The following is a 17378-nucleotide window of genomic DNA, read 5'->3' on the forward strand; positions in this document are numbered from 1 at the left end:
CCCCCCCCCCATTTATTGGCATTTCCTTGATACTTCAATCTAACAATTATGCCTTTCTCCTCCTACTCCAGTTCCCATTCTAAATACTGATCACTATGGAAGTTTATTTCAGCTAAGAAAAAATTTAACAAAAAATGAAGGTTATTAAAAATAACCTTTCATCCTAGGGGCTCAACGTTCCTGTATTTTGGGATAAACATGTGTTTCAGTTATTTTCTGGTCTATTGTAAGAAACGTATTTGTGCCGGTGGGAAAGAATGGGGCAAGGCAGGAGAGCAGAGTGAGTTGTGCTTGGTCAGGCAGGCGAGCAGCAGGTGACCGGTAGCTATAAAGAGATGCTCAGTGGCTGTGGATGGGGTGGGGGACAGAAACAAAGCACCAACTCCCGATCCCTTGTTCTTAAAAAGGAAAGCCTAAAGCGAAGGAGCAGATTCTCTACTCTGCGGAAGGGGGAAGAGATGCAATCCTGTGCCCAGCCCTAAGCACAGTGTCTCCTATTTCATACGACCTCCCATCGGGGCACACCGGTCATCTCTTGACTCACTGACACGTTCCCAAATCTTTCCCACATGTAATATCATCCTATAAATTCTAAAGATGAGCTCTATCCATCCTAGTTCTGGGCTCTAAAATCCTCAGTTGTTTTGCAACAGTAAGGTATTCAGATTCTTTTTGCTTCCCTATACTTTAGATTCCACTCAATTGGAGTGGCTGTTGTTATTATTATTATTTTTTAGAATTTTATTTTTAAGTAATTTCTACACACAATGCACGGGGCTTGAACTCATGACTCTGAGACCAAGAGTTGCACACTCTGCCGAATGAACTAGCCAGCTGCCCCTGGATTGGCTGTTATTTCTTAAACATATCATTCTTTACTCTAATTCCCAATCTTTGTTTAATTTATAAGTACCAAAATAATGCAAAAATAACATTTATAGTCAAAGGGGTAAAAATCTTAGGATCAAGAGTATACAGTCGAAAATGTGGTTGATAAATTCCACATCTAATCTTGATGTTCAAGAAAATCTTAGTAAACTAGGAATGGAGCCTACTTCTTTAAAAAGATGAAAAAATATTTATTTCAACCAAAAGCTTGTATCACATTTAATATTAAAATACAAGGATCTTCTTATCAACTAAGTTGGTTGAAACTGATTTTAAGGGTTAAAAAAAAGAGTAATACATATTAAATAAATAATACAATTACTTGCAACTGATTTAAAACTCAAAATTCCAAAAGAGTTAATTAAAAGACTATTAAAAGAATTAAAACTGGGGGCGCCTGGGTGGCTCAATAGATTAAGCCTCCAACTCTTGATTTCAACTGAAGTCATAACCTCCAGTTCATGAGATGGAGCAGTACAGGGCTGCTTGGGATTCTCTCTCTTCTCTCTCTGCCCTTCCCCCACTCACACTCTCTCAGAATAAACAAACAAACAAAAGAATTAAGATTGTTCAACAAACTTGTTATCAAGTAAGTTCATAAGAATTAATACCTCCCCTCTACACCAGAAATGACCAGCAAGGAAATAAACATGGAAAGAAAAACTTTGTTCACTATAAAGAACCCAAAATTTAAAATTTAAAATTTAAATACCTAGGAAAGTAAGTATTGAGCAATGTACCATACTTACAGAAGAAAACAACAAAATTATATTGAAAGACTTACAAAAAAGAAAAAGACTGTGGCGAGTAAAAAGAGATCCTTGTGAGGAAGGAAGTCACTACTAAAAGACAACTGTACCAACTTAATTTACAAGTATGACAGTTTCATACATAGTTGCAGGGTTTTCTTTGAACTCAAAGGGACTGATAGAAAAATTGATCCAAAAGAATGCAGTTTAAACAAATTCTGAAAAACCATAATGATGGGAAATATGTAATATAAAATAATACATATTATATATATCACAATAATTATTATTTTTTAAAGATTTTATTTTTAAGTAATCTCTACACCTAACTCACAATTGCCAGGTCATGAGTCACATGCTCTACTGACTGGGCCGGCCAGGCCCCCCACATACCACAATAATTGTAATGGTGCCTAATAATAGGCCAATATGGTGAAGAACAGACTCTCAAGATAGGAGGACTGTATGTTAATAAAAGGACCATTCTCCATCACTGGGTGCTGGGGCAACTGGCTAAGTACTCCGAAAAAAATGTTTCTCTGTCTCACATCACATTCTAAAATAAATGTCAGAGGGATTAAAAAGTTTTATGTTATTAAAAAATGCAGGTAGACATTTATATGATTTGGGGACTGGGGGAAGTCATTAACATTCATAAAGGATCAATCCATAAAGTAAACAGATCATTCCATAAAAAAACTTCTGAAATATGGCATTCCACAAGTTAAAATAAATGGCAAATGGGAAAATACCTGCACCATAGCAAACAGAAGGATCACAACACTTAATATATAAGAAGCCTCTCCAATACAGTATAAAAAGAAGCAAAAGTCAAGGTGCCCAGGTGGCTCAGTTGGTTACATGTCTGACTTTGGCTCAGGTCATGATCTCACAGTTCGTGAGTTTGAACGCCACATCGGGCTCTCTGCTGTCAGCACAGAGTCCACTTGGGATCCTCTGTTCCCCCCTCTCTCTGCCCTTCCCCTGCTGTGTGCTCTCTCTCTCTCACAAAAATAAATAAACATTATAAAGAATTAGAAAAAAACAAGCAAAAGTCACTAATAGGTAGTTCACAGAATACAATTGTTTAATAAACAAAAAATTTAAAAAAATTTGAGAGACAGAGAGAGAGCACAAAGGGAAGAGGGGTGAGGGAAAGAGGGAATCTTAAGTAGGCTCCACACCTAGGGCAGAAACAAAATCAAGTCAGATGCTTAACCAACTGAGCTACCCAGGCTCCTCAACAAAATAATTATTTAATCTCACTAATACTAAAATAATTGCTTTAAATAAAAATGAGATATGGGGCACCTGGGTGGCTCAGTCAGTTAAGCGTCCAACTTTCGCTCAGATTATGATCTCACGGTTCATGAGTTCAAGCTCCGAGTGAGGCTCTGTGCTGACAGAGCCTTAAAAATAAATTAATTAAAAAAAAATTTTTTTAAACAGATATAACTTTACATCTATGAAGTATGTAAGATTAAAAAAATACTGAGTGTTGGCAAAAGTGTGAGAAAACAGGTATGTTTCATATCTAATATGTACGATGTAAACCGACAGTTTTTTCCTAAAGATAGGGATGGTAATATGTATCAGAAGCCTTGGCATAGTAATACTTTTTGTTCTTATGATTGGTTAGATATCTTAAGAAAAAACAACTACAAATGTATGCAAAAATTGATCTAAGGATATTTACTACAATATTTCTAACAAAATAAAAATGCGTAATTCCAAAATTACAGAAATGGTTAAACAAATTACGATACACCAACAGAGAGAATCCCATGAAGCACTAACAGTCATACAGGAGAATTACTACTGATTTACATGGGAAAAGGCTTCCATCATACTTCATGGAGAAAGTGCAGCAAGAAACCAATTATGAAAACAGTCACAGGTGACTGCATGTGTGTGCAGATGTATGCATGCGTTAGGGAAGAAGAAAGACTAGAAGACAACAAATCCAAAATACTAATGTGGGTTACATCCTGGTAGAAAGAATATGGGTCACCTAAAATTTCTTCTTTGTCCTCTTAAAATGTTTCAAACTTTTCTCTGTAAACTTGTAAGAATATGCCATTAAAATTTGTGAGGAGGTATAAATTAATGCCTACCTTAGTAGCAATGTTAATAGAAACTTCCTGAATATCAGCAAGTGGTGGGTAAAGTCGCCCTTGAGCTAGCTCTTTATCTGTCAGTTGATTTGCCAGTGCCTGAAGAGAAAGACAGCATTTTACTTTTGTTTAAATGACACAGAATAAGGATCTAATAAAAGGGGAACGGGGTTTGGGGAGCAGGAAATAACACAGGTAACATAATTCTCCTTATTTTTATCAGGAATGTGCATAAAGAACTGCAGAAATTAAAACTGTTCACCACTAAGCAATAAATAACCAGATTTAAAGGCTTATTGGCATATTCTTCTTAATATACATACAAAGTTTGGCATAATTATAACAGCTACTATGAAAACAGACATTAAAATCTGTATTAATGTGAGTTCTTCAAAACTCATATTGTAGCCTGGCACTCCAAAAGGCCAACACATTCCAAATAAACCAGTATTTGTCCATTAAAAATATGAAGGTGTTACAGTGTGTTCCTTCAGACAAATGTATATACACTACACACACACACACACACACACACACACACACACACACACACACTATACTACAGGTAAAGTAAATATGAAAGGATTCATAGCTTACAATCAAATATCTGAAAAATCATGATAAAAATGAATTTTACACAAAAGTAGATGGGCAAATCACAAAAGCAACAGATGAACACCTTCCTTTCCATTCATAAGGCAAATTTGACCCAGTCTCTCTCTCTCCTCTCTCTCTCTCTCTCTGGGATTTTAACTAGGATCCATTCATCATTATAATTCATCCTTTATAAAATAGCCAAACAATATTTATAGCATTTACCTTTGCAGCTTCTAGGAAAACATGGTCACTAATATGCCGGGTGTTACAGAGAATAACAGCTAAAGCCACACCTAGAAAACATTTTAAATAGTTTATTTAGTAAGGTCACTTTTCAAATTATGAAAGGAGCCAAATAAATTCCCAGGCTTAAAGCAAATTAATGGTAACCCGTCCCCCCAGACAGTCCCCCAAAACAAAGCAGCCAAGAGAAACAGAAATCTGAGAGTTAAAAATCAAATGATCTTTGTTACAATTCTTATTTACTAGAAGAATTTTAGAAATAGCAAATGGCTTTTCTCAATTTAACAGTTGGCAAAATTACAATGCATACAATTCATCAACACTTGTTACAGAGAACATCAATCCCCAGCCAGCTTCTAAACACCTTGCCACCTGGTAGAAGCTACTACCATAGGGTTCTATAGTGGCAACTACTTCCAATTCTTTCAGCTGATTAATGTTTCTCTCTCTCACTTAGACAGCTCGCTTCAATTTCTCCTGACTACTGAGTTTTAGAGATCACAGATTCCTTCCCACAGGAAATAAGTGTGCTGGCATTCCTTCACATTTCCAGCCTCCTCCCTCCGTCCCACGTGGTGAGGGCACAACTTTGGCTGAATCGGTATTCAGTGGTTATGTTATTAAGACTTCATGAGTGTTACTCATAGCTGAGCCATTATTAACACCATGTCATGATTACTTCTCCTCTCCTGCATAACTTGTCTTCCCTGAAGTTACATCCAGTTGTACTCCTTGTTTTACATGTTCAGTACTTGAAATTATCTCATGCTGAAACACTCGTTCAGCTGCCTAAACCATGTAGTGTTTCAGCTACTGGATGTATTCTTTCATCCTCTAGAAGAAACCTGTGCTGACACTCCCATCTGCTCTGCATCCCAGACAGAGTTGTCATCCTGGAAACCCTCGATCTTCATGGGGGCTCCCTTTGCGTCTTTCTGAGCTCACTTCCTAAATCTCACTTCTTCCTAGTTGTTGTTACTCCTCTTTTTTGGTAGGATATGTCCTCTTGTTTTCTGAAGATGCTCCCTCTCCTCCCCCCTCCTTTTTTTACTACTATCCACTTATTTGATAGTTTATTTGGGTTTACAATTCCAGTTTGGAAATAATTTCCTTTCAGAATTGTGAGCATTATTCCAATACCTTCTAGCTGCCAGCATTGCTGGTGAGAAATCAGTGTCAATTTGTTTCTAGATCCTTTTCAGTGATTATCTTTTAACTGCATCTCTGGAAGCATTCGATCATTTTTCATACCGAACGTTCTGTAATTTCCCAGTGATGTGCCTTGAGTAAGGTTCCTAACTTTCACACACCATGTTTGGCACTCAGTGGGAGGCCATTCCTATCTAGAAACTTGGATCTTTCCGTTTCGGGAAATATTCATGAAGTTTGTCATTATTTTCTTCCTTCCATTTATCGCCCTCTAAAATTTCTATTTTCCAATACTATACTTCCTGGACTAGTCTGCTAATTTTCTTCTTTTATTTTCCACCCCTTGTTCTTTGCTCTATTTCTAGGTGACTTCTTCAGCCTTTTCTTCTTCTTTTTTTTAATGTTTATTTATTTTTGAGAACAAGTAGGGGAGAGGCAGAGAGAGAGGGAGACAGAGAACCCCAAGCAGGCTCTGTCCTGTCGGTGCAGAGTCCGAAATGGGGTTTGAACTCACAAACTGCAAGATGATGACCTGAGCTGAAATCAAGAGTCAAATGCTTAACCAACTGAGCCACCCAGGTGCCCCCTGAGCCTTTTCTTATAATCCTTCTGCTATCAAACTTTTCATTTTCAAGAACTCATTTTTGTTTTCTAATTAAAAAAATAAAATAAAATTCTGTCTTGTTTCTGGAACATAATATTTTTGTCTCCATTGGTAGTTTTTTAACTTTCCTTCTCCCCAGCTAATCCCTGCTTCTTCCTGAAAGGCTTTTTTCCCCCTTGTTTATTTTGGTCTCTTTTATGAAATAAATTGTTCATGTAAGAGATTTTCCTCAGCTGATCAGTAATCTTTGAGTGTTTCTCATATTTAAGGGTTGGGCACTACAAGAATGATTGGTAGCTCAGAGGCGAGCACGGGGTTTGCCTGCTCCGAGTATCACTGCGGTGACTTGGCTTTCAGTCACCCTACTTTCTGGCACCTCTGTCCTCAATTGTATCTAGCATCTTCCAGTCTAGGAATTCTCACTTTTACACTATTCCAAAGGTATCCCGACAGTCTTCAGCCAGAGTGGGGAAGTACAATTATCTAATTACTCCAGGATGAGAAGAAAATCAGATGGTTAATAGCTTCCTTATTTAATCCAGCCTCTAGATAATATATATTTTAGAAAGTAGAACATTTGTTCTATCTACAGTTAATGTTGTTACTTAAATATTTGGGACAAGATCTATGGTCTACTTATATTTTTCTTTTCCATTCCACATTCCTTTTTTTCCTCTTTATTCTTGACTTCCAGATTTTTAAAAAATTATTTCCTTTCCTCCTCAAACACTCTCTCGCTACAGCTGGGAAGTTTTTCTAGTCTTCTAGTGATGATCCTAAAATGTATGACATGCACCCTTATGAGAATTCCGTGTCAGCCTCTAATTTACCCTCCTGACACACAATGCAAGTCTCTCCTAACAGTTTAACTCCACGTAACCGACAAGCTATATGGTTATGTTGCTCCTTTCAAGGAAATCTTTTTGCTCTGGCTGCATTCAGTCTTCACTTTGTTGTTGTTTGCTAAAGCCTCACAATGCTGGTCCTGGATGTGGCCTTCTTCTTATTCACCCCACAGGGGTCTCACCGAGCATCCTGAGTATGTATATTGCCATCATTCATCAGGTTCTAAAAAATTCTCTCAGGGCACCTGGGTGGCTCAGTCGGTTGAGCGTCTGACTTCGGCTCAGGTCATGATCTCGCAGTTTGTGGGTTTGAGCCCCGTTGCAGGCTCTGTGCTGACAGCTCAGAGCTTGGAGCTGCTTCGGATTCTCGGATTCTGTGCCTCCCTGTTGGGAGCCACTGAACTTTTGGCTGCCTCAGGCAAGGATATATCGCTCTCCAGGGAATGAACCAGAAAAACAAGATTTACATCTGGAGGCTGGAGAGTGTCATTTCCTGGTCCAAGATTTTGGCGTCCGTCATGCTGGGCCAGACCTAGAATGGCCAAGGTGCACAAAAGATCAATCCGCATTCGGGAAGGCAGCGTTAAGCTTCCCCTGCCCAGCATTGCAGACGCTAGTCTGCGCGCTTCCCTTTGATGCTGTGTCCAGAGTTTGGAGTTTCCTTTTCGGTTTTTCCCCTTTCTCTAATATTCATTCTACTCTGTTACCTGGCAACCAACCCGGGTCAGTTCCCCGCCCCAAACCATATATAAGATACAGTGTTTTCTGGAAAGAGGAAGGAGAGGAAGAAGAATAAGAGAGAGGCTTGATCGGATTCTGTGTGCTGTCTTCACTCGCTGTGCGCCCTTTCTTGCCCTTTCTCTCCCTCCCTCAGGAAAAGAACCCACGAGGATTCTCCGAGGCCCTGCCGGTCGGGGCGGACAAGACAGGTACCACCAAAGCCAGGACGAGCGTGCTGGGACCTGGCCTCGGCTAAGACACCTCCCTCCCTCTCTGTCCCACCCCTGCTCACGCTCTGTCTCGCTCTGTCTCAAAAATAAACATTAAAAAAAATCAGAAAAGAAAAAAGAAATTCTCAGCCATGAAGACTATCAATATTGCCTCTGCTTCATTCTCATGACCTTCTGGGATTCAATAAAATAGATCAATTAAAGATATACATCTGTTTTTCTATATTTTCCTCTTTTTTTGGTCTCTGGATTTCTCCTGGCCTATCTTACAGTTTATTTCTCTTTGGTCTAATCTGCTATAAACAGAACTCATTCACTGAGTTCTTAAAATTTATTTTTCAATGCTAGAATTTAGCGTTACTGGCTGAATTTTTCAAGTTTGGTTTTATCTCCACAAACTAACAATAAGCATATTTGTTTCATAGCATCTGTTTGACATGTAGAATTCCAGAGTTTTCCTGTTGTTTCTGATGCTTTTGGCTTGTGCTGTCTTGTCTCTTTATGTGCCTCTTTATCTTTTAATTTTTAACTGGGAGTGTATTTCAAAACGTGTGAAAGTAACTTGAAGACTAGGGCAGTGTCATCTTGTTCCACAGAAGATTTCTGCTTGCTTCTGTTAGGCACTTGTGGATGCAGGTGGGCCAGAATAAAGGCTTGAGGTTTTCTAGATCATTGATCTGAAAGCGCAAACTCTACCCCTTTTCCAAAGTACAGCTGTAGGGTTTCGGACCCCTAGTGGTTCACTGGAATCCCATTCCTGGCAGATGCCGGATGCTAACGCTGGCCTTCCACTTGGGAAATGCACCGCTTTACTGCTCAGCTGCTTCTTGCGGATTAGAGAACGTTTCCAGCACAAAACTCCGTCACAGGCTGGTTTTCTGAGCTCTGGTTCTCTCCCTAATCTTGATCCAGAATTCTCCTGAGATCAAGAGTTTCATGCTCTACTGACTGAGCTAGCCAGGTGCCCCACAAAAAAAAGACTTTTGAACCGTACACTGTAAGGGCTAAAAAAACAGATGAATGAATGAGTGCCACAGAAACCCTCCACATTACAGTCAATGTCTTGTTAGCCATTTGACTATTTTAAGGTTTTATTTTGTTGATTTTGTTGATTTTGAACATTATCAAGTTCGAGAAAGAGATCACTGGGGATGGGAGAGTTTCTACTACAGACCCTAGGTCTCAAGAGATAAGTAGGGTAGAACTCAGACATAAAACTGCTACATGGATGGAAAAGAAGGAAAGTTCAGACACAGAAGCACCGGGATATTCACAGGCTAACACTCTACCCTCTGACGACAGCTGTGACATGCTTGCTTGATGCCAGCCAACGCACACTGAAAATCTACCTGTCATCAAATCAAACAGCCAACTGCTAGCCCTTCAGGGAGAGAGAGACCCACAAGAAAGACGCCAGTACAAAAGAAATTCAGGTCAAATCCCTATTTTACTAAACACAGTCTTTCATTAAAATGAATGAACAACTAAGGATCACCAGAAATTTATAGAAAGTGAACAGCACAAAAGAAGAAATATTTAAAAGAATTTTAGCCCTAAGAAGACATTTGAAGGGATATTGTAACCTTTAAAAAAAATACAAATGGCTATTAAAGAAAAGTGACTTTAGGATAAGAAAAAGGTATTGAGAATAAAAAATATTTGAACCTAGTAACCTGATGATATGTGATATTACTCAATTGTTAATCTCATGTGGTGTGATACTAGTATTGTGGCTCAGCTGGTTGAGCATCCAACTTCAGCTCAGGTCATGATATCACGGTTCGTGGGTTCAAGCCCCACGTTGGGCTCTGTGGTGACAACTCAGAGCCTGGACTCTGCTTCGGATTCTGTGTCTCCCTCTCTCTTTGGTCCCTCCCTCACTCATGCTCTCTTTCTGCCTCAATAATAAACACTAAAAATTTTTAAAAATAAAATAACCCAGTGAGGAAGGAAAGGGTAGGAATATAGGATTACATGTTGATAAGTGCTGAAATGTGGAAAACTGGAGCATGGGAGCTCATTCTTCCCTCTGCTTTTGTGTATGTTTGAAAGTTTTTATAATAAAAAAGATGTTTGCTTTTGTTGTTGTTATTTTTTTAATTTTTATTTTAAGCAGGCTCCACACCCAATGTGGGGCTTGAACTCACAACCCTATCAAAGGTTGCATGCTCTACTGACTGGACTAGCCAGATGCCCTACAAAAAAAGACTTTTGAAACATGCACTAAAAGTGCTAAAAAATAGATGAATGAATGAATGCCACATAAATCCCCCAAATTACAGAATAAAAAAAGACAGAAGTGAATATATGAAGTAAAATTTACAAGTCAAGAACAATAGAGAGATTTGCCCAATGGCAAGGAAAAAATGAGAAAGAAAGAAAAGGTACAGTGAACTGGCCCACACACAGATATGCACAATAAATGGAAATTAAGCCTAAACCTGGATGCATCCTAGGAAGCTTTCAGAAACCTAAAGAGAAAATTTTAAATATTTTTAGGGAGAAAAAGCTAGTACATATGAAGAAATGAGGATCTCAATGACATCAAATTTCTCAACAGCAACACTGGCCACTAAAAGGAGAAATCTTTTCAAAGATCTGAGAGAATGGGCTTTCGATCTACGAATATCTACCCTACCAAACTGTAAGTGATTAGAAAAACAGTTTAAGATATGTAAAAGCTTGAGAAGTTTTCATCCATGCTTAATAAAAACACTTACTCAAAGATGCATTCCAAAACAATGAGACCACGACAGAGAGGAACAGCACAGACACAGGAATAGCATACGTGTGTGTGAGAGAGGACAGTAACGGGGGCCTAAGAAGTAGTCAACTGTGGAGCAGGAGCTAACAGGAAATTAGAGAAAGATTCACTCTACTTGATACCTGAAAGACTTGAGAGTTTCAAAATTTTTGTAACATAGAATTACATATTCAAGTCATCCTCATTTAGACATAATCTATAATCATGTAATTTCAGAATCAATCCATAGACAAAGCACAGGAAACAACAGATCACAATGTAAATCTCCAAAAACCCTCTCCTGATAGTAACTAATCAAACTTGAGAGATGGAATAAGAACAGATAAGAAAGCGAAGTGCCAGATTTTTCAACTGTAGCAAGCTAATAAAAATGGTCTTGGGGCGCCTGGGTGGCTCAGTTGGTTAAGCGTCTGACTTTGGCTCAGGTCATGATCTCGTGATTCTTGAGTTCGAGCCCTGCATCGGGCTCTGACCTGTCAGCTCAGAGCATGGAACCTGTTTCAGGTTCTCTGTCCCCTCTCTCTCTGCCCCTCCCCTACTCACACCCTGCCTCTTTCTAAGATAAATAAACATTTAAGAAATGTTTAAATGGTCTTAAATTTTCAAAAGGTCTTTGAATATGTTATATAAAAATAAAGGTAACTACTCAAAAAACTAAAAGTAGTAACACACATTGAGAGGTACAGAGAAGCAGCAAGTATTAGGAGTATGTGGATACTATTATATTATACAGTGGGAAGTTCATACATATGGGCTCTAGCTGGAATCAAGACAAGGGAAGATAAGTGTATCAGCGACAATGGTAACCATCAGAAAAACTCAAAGCAAACCACTGGCAGCGGTTGTAGCTGAGAAGTATGATAATGAGGTACCAAGAGAAAACGGGCTGTTTCCATAATTTGGCTATAGTTGATAATGCCGTTATAAACATCAGGGTGCATATATCTCTTTGAATTAGTATTTTTACATTCCTTGAGTAACTACCTAGTAGTACAATTGCTGAATCATAGGGTAGTTTTACTTTCTACTTTGTGAGGAATTTCCACAGTGCTTTCCACAGTGGCTCTACCAGTTTGCATTCCTACCAATAGTGCAGTAGGGTTCCCTTTCTCCATAGTCTCATCAACATCTGTTGTTTCTTGTGTTGTTGATTTTAGCCATTCGGACAGGTGTGAGGTGATATCTCATTGTAGTTTTGACTCGTATTTCCCTGATGACCAGTGATGCTGATCATCTTTTCACATATCTACTGGCCATCTTCTTTTGAAAAATGTCTATTCATGTCCATTTTTAAATTGGATTCTTTGTTTTTTGGGTGTTGAGTTTTATAAGTTCTTTACATATTTTGGATACTAACCCTTTATCAGATATATCATTTGCAAATATCTTCTCCCATTCCGTAAGTTGCCTATTGACTGATGAATGGTTAAAGATGATGTGATACACGCACACACATACAACAGAATATTACTCAGCCATAAAAAAAAAAGAAATGAAATCTTGCCATTTGCAACAACATGAATGGAGCTAGAGAGTATTATGCTAAGCAAAATAAGTCAGTCAGAGAAAGACAAACACCATATGATTTCACTCATATGTGGAATTCAAGAAACAAAATAAATGAGCAAAGGGGAACAAAGACAGAGAGAGGCAAACCAAGAAATAGAATCCCTGAACTATACAGTACAAACTGATGGTTACCAGAAGGCAGGTGGAAAGAGGGATGGGCTAAACAGGTGGTGGGGATTACGGAGGGCATGTGTCATGATGGGCACCCGGTGTTGTATGGAAGTGTTCAATTACTATACTGTGCACCTGAAACGGGTGTGACACCGCATGTTACCTGCAATTTAAATAAAAACTTAAAAAAAAAAAAAGAGAGATATGAAAGGAAAACGAAGAGGCTTAAATAATTTTAAAACATTCTGTTCCTTTTCCATTTTTATATACCATGTAGTACATTATTTCTGTAATAAAAACAAATTTAATGAACAATATCAATAAATACACTTATAGAGTAAATAAAGCAAGTTGGATTTGCTGAATTCCTTGAGTTTCTCTGTATAAACATACCAAATTTCTATAAATACTACTGCTCATTTTATTCTTAAATTCTAAGGAATTTGGTGAAGTATTTGAACATAATTAACAATTGCTCTTTAACATAAATAATGGTGGCATTTACCTGGAAAAATATATACATTGTTTCCTTGGCCTGGTGTAAATACTTTCCCATTACTGAGTTTCACTGGCTCAAATGGACTGCCACTGGCAAACAAACACCTTCCCTGTGAAGAAAGGAAATAATCTCAATTTGTAACTTTATGTGGACTAAAATATTGAGGTGAATCAAAACAATGAATCAAAACAAAATAAAATCCTGTACTAAAAGAGACCAATTTATTACTTGCGAACAGACATATTACTATATAACATAGTCCTTTCACTGAAATTCTTATTAGATGGGGCACCTGGGTGGCTCAGTTGTTAAGCGTCTGACTTGATTTTAGCACAGGTCATGATCTCATAGTTCATGGGATCGAGCCCTGCATTAGACTCTGTGCTCACAGCACAGAGCCTGGTTGGGATGCTCTCTTTCCCTCTCTCTCTCTCTTTCCTTCTGCTTGCTCTCCCTCTCTCTCTCTCAAAATAAAATAAATAAATATTTTAAAAATTCTTACTAGAATGAGGTTTTTTTTGTTTGTTTATTTTATGTTAGAGACAGACAGAGAAAGAGCACAAGTCAGGGAAAGGGCAGAGGGGGAGAGAGAGAATCTGAAGCAGGCTTGACATTGGGGCTTGATCCCACAACTCTGGGATCATGACCATTAGAAAATATCAAGAGTCAGACACTCAATCCACTGAGCCACCCAGGAGCTCCTAGGATGAGGTTTTATGCATTACACAAATTCAAATAAAGTTGAAAATTGCCCAATAATGAACTAAAAAACCTGATACTTCTTTTTCCGTTAAAAGCTTAACATGTAGATGGGCCAACAAAGGCCATCCTGAATAATAGAGATTACTTACTGTAAACACCTGTGAATGAAGGGGAACACAAAAATTATACTGTGACCAGCGACTGTCCATCTGCTGTTTTTGGCTCTGTACCAGGTGCTTTCTACGAGTTAACTCAGTACAGCCTGCATAAAAAAGCTTCTGAGATTATGATCTCTATCTCACAGATATAAAAAATTCTCACAAAATGATGGCTTAGATGTCCAAGTTCTCTGTAAAAAGTCACACACCACAATTGTAGAAGTTATACTTGAATCCAGATTTTTTTTTATAACACCAAAGCCCATGATCTTTCCATTCTGCCCCAGTTAGGCAGTTTACACAACAGGCATATGGTGTAACCACACTATTACCCCAGAGAAATATGGCATGTTGCCTTGTTGAAGAAAAGTTGTCTCCAAATTTGTTGTGTCACTTTTAGTACTATGCTCAACAATGGCATATAATATTACTAGTATATTCAATATGTCTTAAAAAATTTTTTTTAAATATCTATTTATTTTGTTGGGGGGGGCGGGGAGGAAGGGCAGAGAGAGAAAGGGAGACACAGAATCTGAAGCAGGCTCCAGGCTCTGAGCTATCAGCACAGAGCCTGACAGGGGGCTTGAACCCACAGGATGTGAGATCATGACCTGAGCCGACATCAGATGCTCAACCGACTGAGCCACCCAGGTACTCTGAATATTCACTAATTCTAAGAGAATTAGATGCCCATGAAATTGAAGAGTACCTGAAAGTCAATTTATAAATCCTTTAAATAGTATTTCCCTGGGCCAAATCCCACCTGCCCCACTCCTTGGCAAAAAACAAAAACAAAAAAAATCCCACAAAGAGCAAGAAAACAGTAGCTCTCAAACAGGACAATCTATCCTGGAAAACTTCAGGTATGACTAAAGTAGGTCATGTTTAAACAGATACTTGGATTAACTAAAAGGAGATTTACAGAAACTACCTCCACACAGATGGATGGACACATTGTTGTAGCACCTGAATACCGGACAGAATAAGAAGTGTGTAGACGATGCTTTTGTCTTCTTTTCTCTAGATCTAAAAATGTGTATTATACCATTTTACCAATGGTATAATGATTATTCTTTGAAGCACAGTGGATACTCGGTATTAGTGGATTTAACACTCAAGAATTTGACCCTTTGGATCACATGAGCAGATACTTGTAACTGGGAACATAACCTGTGCAGTGATAAAGAATTCAAAGGAACTAAATCTTAATCAAATTGGATAAATGTAAAAATTTGTTCCCGACAGGTGTCAGATGACAGAGAACAATGGCCCTCATAAGGACAAACAGTGACAGTGATGATACATTTGAAGAGTGTAAAAAGAATTGTTTTATGAAAAGTGAGGGCAAGAAAACAGAATTTATTTATGAATTGATTATTTCTATGATACACCTTTATATGCCTGTGTCACTAAATAATTAGAAAAATAAATAGAAATTCTACAAAGGAAAAATACAATACAATTAAGAACCTAACAACGGATTAGCATAGCTAAAAAAAGAATATGCAAGCTGGAAGAGAAGTTGAAAGGAAATCGCCAGATGAAAACACAGTATGCAAACAGGAAGGCATATATAAAAAGCAGTGTAGGAGGTTCAAGAGAGATGGTGACATACATACAACTAGCGTCCCCAAGAGGAGAGAGAGAATGCAGCCAAATCAGAGAGATTCTCAACACAGACCACAAAATAGGGCATCAAGATAAAGAGCTCAGAGTCCCAGAGGGAATAAACCTAAAGAAAAACACACCTATGCCCATTGTGGTAAAACCCAAGACAAAATGGTAGGTATATCCAGAGGAAAACAGAAATCAGAAAACAAGAGTAAGATCTTCAAAGTGCTAAAATCAAGTCTCTGTCAACTTTTATTTCTTTGCACAGTGAAAATATCCTTCAAAATGAAGCCAAAATAAAGCAAACATCAAGAGAATTCATCAGACCTACACTCAAGGAAAGTTCTTCTGGTAGAAGGAAAATGATCCAAGATAAAAGCAGACATACAGGAAGGGAAGAATGGCAACAGAAGATACCAAAATGTATCGAAATGAATATTTTGTGTTTAATCATGTCTTTTGGGGTTTAAAATATGGAGAGAATTAAAATGCACAAGAATGGAATGCCTGGATGGCTCGGTTGGTTAAGCGTCTGATTCTTGACATTGGCTCAGGTTGTGATCTCACTGTTAGGAGATGGAGCCCTGCATCGGGCTCTGCATTTAGCTGGGCTCTGCAACTGCTTGGGATTTTCTTGTCCTCTCTCTCTCAAAATAAATAAATAAACATTAAAAAAATAATACATAAAATGCACAAGGCACACAAGACATGAGGGTATTAAAATGAAAATACAAGGTAACTGCTTTCAGGAATTCAAACGAGCAGTAGTATCAGAATTTGACGATCCATGGTGCACACTGGAATTTCTAGAGTCACCATGGAAAGCATTACGCAAGACTGCATACCTACAGGCTCCTAGAGGGAAAACAACAGACGTAACCAATTCACACTTATCATTAGTACCTCCGTAAGCGTGTATGCTTCTTCCGCTGTGCATTCGGCCTTTGCGGTAGGATTGCTCAGTGCAAATATTACAGGCCTCTCGTTGATGTCAGCCATGGCTCTGATTACATTGGGAGTGAAAAGGCGGCCAGCTCCTGCAACTCCTGCAATACATAAGGGGGAAGAAAGCAACTGCTTTACGGGTAAAATAAAACCATTCTTATCAACAGCATTTCTACAATAGGTTTAATACAACAAAAGCACAGGTAACCTCCCATTACGGGAGACAGATTTTGGGAGCCAGATTTTGCATAGCTGAGGAAATGCCATGGGAACAAAATCTTGAATAGGAAAACAACAATACAATTCTAAAGATTTTCATTTAAATACTTATTGTTTGCCCCAAACACAGTGAATTGTAGGAAGTAAGAGGAGAGCAGAACACTACCTCCATCTCTAATTAAGATAAAACTTGCTGCAACATGGAGGAACCCGAGGACATCACGCTAAGTAAAATAAGCCAGTCACAGAAGGACAAATGCGGTAGGATTCTGCTTATCTGAGGTACCTGGAGTAGTCAAATTCACAAATACAAAGAGCAGAACGGTGACTGCCAGAGGCTGCGGGCAAGTGTTTGTTTAATGGGTGTGAAGTTCCAGTTTTGCAAGACGCAGAGCTCTGGAGTCTGTCCGCACAGCAACATGAACGCACCTAACCACCCAACTGTACGTTTAAAAATGGTTACGATGGCAAATTTTATGTTATGTGTATTTTACCACAATTAAAAATGAATTTTAAAAAGATAAAAACTTGCATCTTAAATGTTACACTGTCAAACTCTGGTATTCATTACAAAATACTAAAAATTCAGAAGGGATAACAAATCATCTTCTAAAGCAATCTACTTTCTTGATGGAATTTAATGGCCTTTTTATTAAGCTCC

At 38.3% G+C, this 17378-nt stretch overlaps 1 protein-coding gene across 1 annotated transcript in view; it reads right to left on the reverse strand.

Annotated features, from left to right (window-relative positions):
• ME2 (malic enzyme 2) overlaps window positions 1-17378 on the reverse strand; it is a 59976-nt gene that overhangs the window by 4607 nt on the left and 37991 nt on the right. Inside the window, exons 12-15 of the mRNA XM_029921552.1 lie at window positions 16457-16599; window positions 13089-13191; window positions 4571-4641; window positions 3752-3850 (exon numbers count right to left, since the gene is read on the reverse strand). Coding sequence (XP_029777412.1) covers window positions 3752-3850; window positions 4571-4641; window positions 13089-13191; window positions 16457-16599 — 416 coding nt within the window. The remainder of the gene's footprint in view (window positions 1-3751; window positions 3851-4570; window positions 4642-13088; window positions 13192-16456; window positions 16600-17378) is intronic.

The sequence above is a fragment of the Suricata suricatta genome, chromosome 14, assembly GCF_006229205.1.
Source record: "Suricata suricatta isolate VVHF042 chromosome 14, meerkat_22Aug2017_6uvM2_HiC, whole genome shotgun sequence".
Taxonomy (NCBI): Eukaryota; Metazoa; Chordata; class Mammalia; order Carnivora; family Herpestidae; genus Suricata; species Suricata suricatta.